Source organism: Macrobrachium nipponense, chromosome 31, assembly GCF_015104395.2.
Source record: "Macrobrachium nipponense isolate FS-2020 chromosome 31, ASM1510439v2, whole genome shotgun sequence".
Taxonomy (NCBI): Eukaryota; Metazoa; Arthropoda; class Malacostraca; order Decapoda; family Palaemonidae; genus Macrobrachium; species Macrobrachium nipponense.
Window position 1 is genome coordinate 39,406,010 of NC_061093.1, and position 10,000 is coordinate 39,416,009.

The 10,000-nt window shown below is 34.4% G+C and overlaps 1 protein-coding gene across 3 annotated transcripts in view; it reads right to left on the minus strand.

Annotated features, from left to right (window-relative positions):
- The window catches only part of LOC135206901 (uncharacterized), a 48,744-nt gene that overhangs the window by 35,626 nt on the left and 3,118 nt on the right, over positions 1-10,000 (minus strand). For 2 of the 3 annotated variants that reach the window (XM_064238382.1, XM_064238383.1), the window contains exon 2: positions 7,954-8,469. The exons of the other annotated variant lie outside the window; for it this stretch is intronic. In XM_064238382.1, coding sequence (XP_064094452.1) covers positions 7,954-7,992 — 39 coding nt within the window. In that variant the 5' untranslated portion in view covers positions 7,993-8,469. The remainder of the gene's footprint in view (positions 1-7,953; positions 8,470-10,000) is intronic. 3 annotated transcript variants of the gene reach the window in all.

Sequence of the window (10,000 nt, forward strand, 5' to 3'; positions counted from 1 at the left end):
CATAGTCGTGCTCCTGGCAACGTTTTAGGACAGGCCGCCACCGGGCCGTGGTTATTGGTTCATAGTCTGTGGCTCATACGGATACAGAAACAACCGAAAGATAAATTTATTTTCTATGGGCTTTATTATACGCTGTACAGAAAACTCGATGGCACCGAAGAAACTATCTTTTACTTGTTATGTTTGTAGTTTATCCTCCTATTATTTGGTTTATATTTTACCGTTCTTATAGGTATGAAACGTTTGATTTTATCGTGTTATACAAAAAGAAAATAACATAAGAAATGCCAGCAATGTGTCGTAGGTTAATGAAAAAAGTCTAAATAAAAAATTTTCTATAAATCATAAACTTAGAATAAAGCTTTGAAAAATTTAACATACATTATAGATATAAGTTTAGATCCCATTGCGTTTACGTGCGCACGACTTCAAAATGGCCTCGATAAAATGAGATGATAATAAATATGGTGATATTTCGATTTGATTTGACATGCGTTGATATGAACGAGCTACTCCATTTTGTGATGCTTTTCAACAAGTTAGAGATTTTAGCGATTAATTTTGATGCGACGTTAAAATGCCTCCGTTTTGGTACTCAGCCTCTCTGATGCGTTTGCAGTTATATAATGTAAAAATAATAATTCCCATCATATACATAGAACAGTACTCTCCAGTACAATGCATACTGATTGTCTTTCATTCTTATCATTAGATACAATATGGCATTGTTGAAGACATATTCACTCCCTTTTAATCAAATAAAAAATATACACTAAATATTTCATACACAAGAATCAGCCTTATGCGCATCTAGCTGCAGATTTTAAAAGTTAAACGTAGCGGTCTATTATTGAGAAAAAAATCAACTATATGAATCCACTACACATAGATCTCCTGATAGTCCGACGATTCCAATCTCGCATCACAAGGAGAGGTCAGAGATCAGACCCTTATAGCTGGGGGGGAAACATGGTAGACTTATACGGATTTCCCTCGAGACGTTCCTAATTCCGAGGTAGCGTCTTGTCAGCAGGCGAATGAACATCGATAATAAGGCGAGGTCGCAGGTAGATCCAGTGTGATTGGAAAAGGGATCATCTCCTCGGGTCCAATGGGAGGAGGAAGTTCTTCGCTTTGCGACCGCAAACCATTTTTCTGCAGATTGTGCAATCATGAATTTGGTCGGAAAGTTCAGTTTATAGAGCAGTGTGTGTGTGTGTGTGTGTGTGGCTGCCGTACTTTATGTGCACATTTTAGAGTTTAGACGATCTAAACCATACTAAACCCCATTAATACGTAGATATTCAGCGTTCGTTTTGGTGGAACTCTCTCTCTCTCTCTCTCTCTCTCTGAGGATTATTATATCTGCCTTGAAGCATATTTGACATGTGGAGTATTGCATTTCCTTTTCTTTTATCTCTCTCTCTCTCTCTCTCTCTCTCTCTCTGCGAGCGCCTGCACGTCCGCCTTCGTTCTCCAAGTCGCCCCAAAGCATGCGTCTTCTTTTGAAAGTGACATTTCTGACAATTATTATGAAGCTCTCTCTCTCTCTCTCTCTCTCTCTCTCTCTCTCTCTCTCCGTCCCGTAATACAATCCTGCTTATGTCCAAGAAAACGATGTGTGTGATGTATTTACCTCTCTATTTCTCTTATCGTGATTAATTATCCGTGTCACTATTACTACATTTGAACTATAATTTTGCTATATAGTACATCAGTGATTGCAAAGGTTGAAGATAAAATTTGCATTTTTCTAATAATATAACGAAAACATGCACGCATCGAAATTTGCATTTTTCTAATGATATAACAAAAACATGCACGCATTGAAATTTACATTTTTCTCATAATATAACGAAAACATGCACGCATTGAAATTTGTATTTTTCTCATAATATAACGAAAACATGCACGCATTGAAATTTGCATTTTTCTCATAATATAACGAAAACATTCACGCATTGAAATTTGCATTTTTCTCATAATATAACGAAAACATGCACGCATTGAAATTTATTATTTAAGTATCATTTAAGGAAGGAGGGACCAATTCAGCGGTCAACGACTTTAATAATATAAATTGAGCTTTGAAGCAGTTTTGAGATTGTTTCTTCGAACTTGTGTCATTTTATATGTGTGTGCGAGTGTTGTTTTGACAGGAGAACGTGACAGTCATATGGCCTATAAGATATATTAAACCACTACAGCAGTCTCCCAGAAAGCTCATCATCATTTTTCCTTTGTACCTACCCAGTCATAACTCTGTGGGTTTTATTACTCTGCTTACTTTGAACTATAGGGTACGTAAGTAGCGCAGTTATTATGAATAAACTCCTTGTCAGTTCACATTTGTAAAGGAAAAGCAGGTCGAGTGTTCAACTGCTATATCTTGTAATATATGTGGAAAAATGTGTACGCTCTCATAATGGATTCCTGAGAAGAATTATTCTCGTTATGGTAGTTACTGATTTCATTATCATCACTATAAGTTTTCTTAAAGTATTATTATTATTATTATTATTATTATTATTATTATTATTATTATTATTATTATTATTATTATTATTATTATTAACGAAAAAGTTAAGGACAAATTTAGACAGAACAGACTGTCCATCTACGATAATGTTGTTAGATATATGGAAGTTGATGGAGTTTATAGAAAAAAAAGTGCATTCGTCAGCAGAATTGATTAATGGCCATTATGCTATCATGACACCTGAAAAGAATAAGGAGGTTAATTCTGTGGGGTAGAATAATGATCTCTAACGCGAGAGGCTCCGACACAAAGATGATGGAAGAGTGTTCTTAAACGAAATTAGAGCAATGTAAAGTCATTCCTGACACCAATTAAATTATAGTAGCATTTCACGTTAAGTAGAAGTTGTTAAGTGACATAAATAACTAAGATCACCATTGAAGTATAAGTTGAGAGTTGATGAAAACTCATATTGCAGGTAGGACATTCTCGGTACCCTGACGTAGAATGGTAGTTCCTTTGTTTAACTGGAAGCTATAATACACAATGGAATTAATGCAACTATCGCGCCACTCACTGAAAAGCCCTGCTGCTCATTGTTAATGAGTAAATTACCTTATAGTGAATGCTCTCTTGTACGGTGGGATGTCTTTAGAACAGAAATTATTCTTAAACACGAGCCACTGATGTTACAACAAGCAATGGACGACAGAAACGATTTCGTTGCTCATCGTACAGTGTCACCGAGCAGTTGTCTCTACAGCACAGGCTCTCTTACATACCACGTTGTAATTAGGTACCAAGCCCTTTGTCATCTGACTTAAATATTACACAATTAAATCAGTATAATTGAGTGGTTGGTCAGGATAAGCAAGGAACATGAGAAATCTTCCGAGAGGTCGAGTGTAAAAGGGAAAAGTTGATGGAGGAGAACAATAGAAGTATAGGGGGTTATCACTGCTTAGACAAACAAAGGGTATAGAAATGTTTTGATTGAGTAGGGAATGGAAAGAAGAGAAAGCCTGATGATGAAAGCAGCGTGGGGCAAGACAAGGAGAACTTGTGCGCGGGACAAAGATAAAATTCCCTGCAGTGTGTGTAGCCTGAAAAACTCGTTGTGTGGGCCATTGTTTGGGAGAAGTGATTAAGCTCGTTATCACGAAAGAGGAAGCTGCATGTAAAAGAGTAAATAATCTCTGCAAAAGCTGCTTTTCAACAAAGTTACACTATTTATCCATGGTTCTTTGCAAGGTGTATAGAGTGATGAGAGATGCATGAGAAAAAACTGAAAATACTGCAAACAGGAAAGTGCGACACAAAAAATAAAGAGAACAGCTAAGCAGATGTTGCAGTTTGCAGATGAGGCAATATTAATGACGATGGCAGACAGAAGCTTTAATAAACATTAACAAGTTTTGCAAGTGTTCATGACGATGTCTACCGGTATTTATATTAACCGAAGGAGATTTTTTTTTAGTTAATAAGAAATTCGTCGGCTCATGGGCTCGAACCTCGGAACCAAGAATTCAGGACGTACTACAGTCACGCGCCTACGCACAAGTTTATAACCAGAGGTATATGCCACTTCTTACCCATAGATCTCTTTCGCGCTCAACCCACCTCGACCTTGATAGTTTTGCGCACGTAGTCATATTTTGAATTTTATTACATCACCATGATTCTTATACATACATTAAGTTACAAATGTCCTTGAATGTCTGATTAAAGGGCATTGCTTGTATATGAATCACCGTGATTTGATCAAATTCATTATATTACGTAAATGTTAGCGAGGGAATTGCCGAGAGATCGGTGAGAACCAATTAAGTTTAATTGATGAACGTGTGTATTGCAGTAACTTATAATTTGAAGAATACATGAGAGTCCTTTTCAAAAGCGTGCCTAGAAAAGGATTTACACCCATGCATAATAAGAAAAGAATTTGCCAGTCCTGAGGAAGAGAGGACGTGAAGAGAGAGAGATAGAGAGAGAAAGATGAAGCTGTCAACACTGCCACAGTTGTGATTTGGTCTGGTTATGGATAGATTTAGTCCTCGTTTTTTTCTGATCAATAGACAAAATATGACTGAATTGACGATTTAATCCTGGAATATTGCAGGTGTGAAGAACTAATTGGAGGATCAACACATTCTGAATTTTGTAATGGAATTTTATTAGATGTTTATTCAAGAATCAAAGACGTATTTTGATTTAAATGTGTCAGGGTTTGACGTTTATACAAATGTATCTAGCGGAGGATTGCGATGTTATTAAAGAATTGCTTGACAAATGACGTGCTAAATGTGAATACTGATGATGAAAAGCAAATATGGCTAGCGAGGGCTTGGTGGCCGAATTTTCAACTTGGCGGAATTTACATACCACCGGAAGACTGGCCCTTTTACAACCCAATACCCAATTCTGTACATGGAAAACTCACCGCCCATGCCCATTCACCCGGGGTAACATCATGGTACTGGATGATTTTAGCGAAAGCACAGGAACGCCCTATATTATGAATGAGTGATAACTAAATGACCTCCAGTTTCGAGATAAGAATTTTATAAGTCATTTAGCGTACAGGCAAAGAAGATGGATATCAGAAATTGACTTGTGTTTGGCTGAAAGAACGTGTTTAAGTCTAACAAAGGAGCTTCATGTTCACCAGGATGTTGAAGGGTCAGATATGCACCGATATCGGTTGCTGCATTGTTTTAAAAAGCAGTAGCGCATTAGCTATTAACGATTTTGTAAGTCGATCAGTTGCCCTTAACCAGCTTACTTATGCACAAAAAGTGACAGCGAAAAATAGTGTGACGAAGTCTTTACATTATAAAGAAATCGATGTGGAGTTGTTTACAAGAACTTTGTAAGATATCCTCCCGAAGGCTGTAGAAGATAGTAACGACTTGGAGATGCCTTGACTTCGAGGTTTAATTGTATTGCTGAGACTGCTGCTGTTGCTGCGAGGTGTAAGAAGGAACAAGTATCTACAGGACTTGAACGGGATAGAAATCAACCTAGGTGGGCTAGGATTCTTCTGTCAATTGATGATCAACTTATATGGAAGTCTATTAGTTGGAAAGGTGATATCGAATCTGACGAGTGTAACCACAACAACGATGTGACGTTAAACATTATTTTGAAGATTTATTAAATTCGGAAATCGTAGATAGTACGGAGTATTCTGACATAGACCATGATGAGAATCTACCTTATATTTCAGTTCTTGATGATCCTTTTTCCATGAGAGAATTGAAAGAAGCCTTGAATGGATTAAACAAAAATGTAAGTTATGTTGGTGTATGTCCTGGAAGATTGAATTGCTTGCCTGTGCACTGGTTTTGTTCAATATTAATATTATTTGGTACGATTTTTGTATGTATTAATACCCAGTTTCAGGTTGTATTAACGAATTAGTTTAATATTCAAGTCAGGGAATATAATGGTTTGTGGAAATGACCGAGGTATGGGAATAATGGATTCGTTAGCGAATATTTATGAAATTTTAATTATTAAACGATTAAGTTTGTGTTGTCGCATACATAAGTGTCAGGCAGGTGCTCAAAACAAGAGTTTCATTGAACAAATAATAGTATTACGCTTGTGATGCGATTTTGTTGGTTTTAAGAATGTAAACCTGTATGTTTTATTAGTTGCTTTTTCTAAAGCGTGCGTTACAGTACCTAGGAACAAAGTGTTAGATGTTTTGAAAGAAAACGGATGTGGTAAGAGAATGTTAATGGCAATTAAGGCAATACATTCATGTACACAACACATTCTGAAATCAACAGTAATTAATGCCACCTTTGGTGATCGACGAGGTGCACCAACACGTTGTATATTATTTATTGTATACATTGATAGGTTGGTGCATATGTTGCTGGAGGCCGTTATTTCCGATGGATTTTTAGGAGCACTAAATGTCCTCTTATTAATGAATGACGCGTTATCTTAGCTACAAGTGGAGAAAAGTGCAAGAAAAATTTAGAATTATTATGTAAATCTCAAGTTGGTAATGAATGAGTCAAAAACTAATTTTTTGAAATAAATAATGATGATGATGATCAATCAGACTTAAATGTAGAAAATATTACTGTGATTCACACTTTGAGAGAGCTTTACCCTGGATCGTGATTCGCGGATAGTGGCGAGGTGGCTGGTGTTATTAGTCTGTACGAGAGTCTTAGTGAGACAATAACAAATAAGCTTAGAATTTTTTTTATGGCCTGTAGTCAAATGCCATATGTATATAAAAAAACGAGTTTTCGATGCAGCGGTTATGTCATCATTGTTGTATAGCTGTGAATCCTGGACGACTAATTATAATATAAAAGGCATTGAAAAATAGTATAATAAGTTAGTTGAAGTTTTGCTTGTGTTCGAAATACATAACACGAGAGAAAATATAGATGAAGAATTGCCAAATAATTACGTTTTTTTATTTATGCAGAGATAACGGAACTCCAGGCTATATGTTTTTAGTAAATATATTAGCACAATGACGAACGAAATTCGTTGGAAATTTATGCACATGAGGTACGTGGGAAAGCTGAAAGCGCCACGAAATCCAGTGCATATGTATCTGATTCAAACTCCCTCCTTCAGTGTACATGAGGTTTATTCCGCAACCCAGTGTGTATTAGATTTCTCCCAAGTATCATTCACAGGTGGACACAGGTAGATGGAGCAGAATTCCTAGTATGCGAGAACTTGCCAGTGTGATATTAGCAGTATACAATCAGAGAGTCATGTCTTTATTACTTGTTCCTTATTTTGTTCAATTTTGCAAGTGTAACCAATATAATGAATGTAGAGCCTGATATAATTACTGATTTGTGTAGGTATATTCATGAAGTGCTAGGATTACATCAGTGAAGTGTTCACCTACCATATACGATATGTTTGGTGTTTTTTTGTGGACAAAATATATTTATAAAAAAAAGGAAAAACTATGTTTTGCTCTTAATCATTTTTGAAATTAAAACAATGCACTTTTGTGTAAATTTGTTACATACATAATGTATTGTATATTTTGTCAATAAACTAACTAACTAACTAAATATGGATGGTGACAAAATGAGAGTTACCGACTCGTAAGGGGATTGGGGAGTAAATGCAATGGATGATGGTAGAAAGAGAGATGTGAATGGCGGGCTAGGTAAAGGAGGAAGGGTCCAGGAGCTCTGCAAAAGTTTTAGAAAAGTAATTTAGTAGCAAACTGAGAAGTATGAATGGATTTTTTTTTTTTTTTTTTTTTTTTTTTTTTTTGCGCATTTCATTTTGCTACAAGGTCAATAGAATTTTAACTAGAGAATTATGAGCTTATGTATTGAATGTAGTCACTGGATGAGGACTGGATTGCGCAAAAAAAGTAAAATGAAGAAAAAGTAAATTTTAAAATAGTCTGCACGGCTCATCACTCCAGCTGCTATAGAATGCTAAAAGAACAGAAATCATTCCCTTTCACTTACGGCAAAGCTAAGGTACATCAGAATTCCTAGATTCCTCATGATGTCCCAACTGTTCCGAGGATAACCGGTGAGGTGGATATAACTGAAGTCTCTCCTTCCTAGGATATCTTCACCTGATGATTATAATTCTTTGAAAGGAGTCCTTTTATGATTTCTTCGTGATACACAGCAAATCTATTCCTTCCTGGAATTAGTGAACTCATGTCTTCACCTCTCATGTCGCTGAGTCTTGGTTGTATTTCCACTGCAGGGATGATCTGAACGCTGAGTTATTCCTTCACCATGATGACGGTTTTCTAAGATATTAACGTGATTTCTCTTTGCTCCTCTTTTCAAGAGCTTCATATTGACCGAATTCTGATGCTGATGTAAACTCCCACACAAGATCACTTGAGAAGTATTTTGATTTGGTGTCCTCCAACACTACACTCATAATTCCTCTTAATTAAGAAGACAATAAGCTCAAACCTATTGAGTTTGTATTAAATGTCTTGCAATGAATTTACGTTATTATGACTGGAAAACAAAGTACAGAAATGAAACTCTTCTTGTTAATAATTTGAAGAAGTTATTTAAGTTCAATATAGTTTTTATTACAACTTTATTTCTATCAATTTTCATGTTCAACATTTCATGAAGAAAATTATGATTGGCAATTAGTGCAATATTATATTATATATAATACATATATATATATATATATTATATATATATATATATATATATATATATATATATAATTTATATGTGTGTGTGTGTGTGTGGTGTTGGTTTGTGGTGTGTGTGCGTGTGTTAAATACGTATGTGGTGTGTGTTTATGTGTCAGAATCACTACGACAAAGTAGCAACCTATTCTTATCTTTTATGAGGTGTCAGTTATCGAGTATTTATTTACAAGTTTATAGCTTCTGAGACAAACATTCTCTTTCTTTAGTAGATTGGTTCTTAATGAAAAATTTAAAAACTCCAGACTAATTTTCAGAAGTTTGTAAGCTATAGTATTACTGTAGTGTACCTTCTCTATACTTAAAAAAGAGCATTGACTTGAATACTCAAATACTGACATTTTTATATTGTCAAAAACATGACAAATGATAATAGGAATTTTATTGCGAAAAAAATTATATAAGATCAGTTGAAGAGGGATGTTCCACGTTCGAATAAAAAAGGGTGAAAGTATAAACTGACAGACTTTTAATTCGTTTTAATGGCTGATTAGCTAGAGAGTCCAGAGAATTATGACTTTAATTCGAGTAAGCGCAATAGATCTCAGTTGATCTCATTCACAAGTACTTCCTTTAATGATTTAGTATCTTTGATTCAGCAGGGAAGGACCTTGAGAGAGAAGAGAGAGAGAGAGAGAGAGAGAGAGATAAATGAATAGAATGTTTGTCTCAAAAGCCATAAACTTATAACAAATTAATGTATTACCCGACAAGCTTTCGTAATGATATTACAACGAAACCGTTTGATTTCTGTGATGCCAGTTGGCAGGAATCAGAGGATGATTATTAGCAATAATTTTAATAATAACGGTGATACTAATAGAATTATCAAATCGTTTCATTTGTGAGATCCTTTCTCAGTATCAATTACGTTATTCGTATCAAGAAATGTCAAATGCAATCTACTTTAAATCTATTGAGAAAGATGATTTAATATATCTGAAATGGTAATATTTAATATAAATTGGGGATGTAATGTATGTAATAGAATGTTTTTTGTTTGTTTTTTTAGAAGGAATAAAACATTTTCACAATCGTATGACTTTATATGTGTGTGCATATATATATATATATATATATATATATATATATATATATATATATATATATATATATTATATATATAGATATATATATATAGTATATATATATTGTATATATATACGTATATATATAATATATATATATATATATATATATATATATATATAGTATATATATCTATATAATCTTATATATATATATTATTATATATATATATATATATATATATGTATATATACGTTATATATATATACTATATTATTGTATATATATATCTT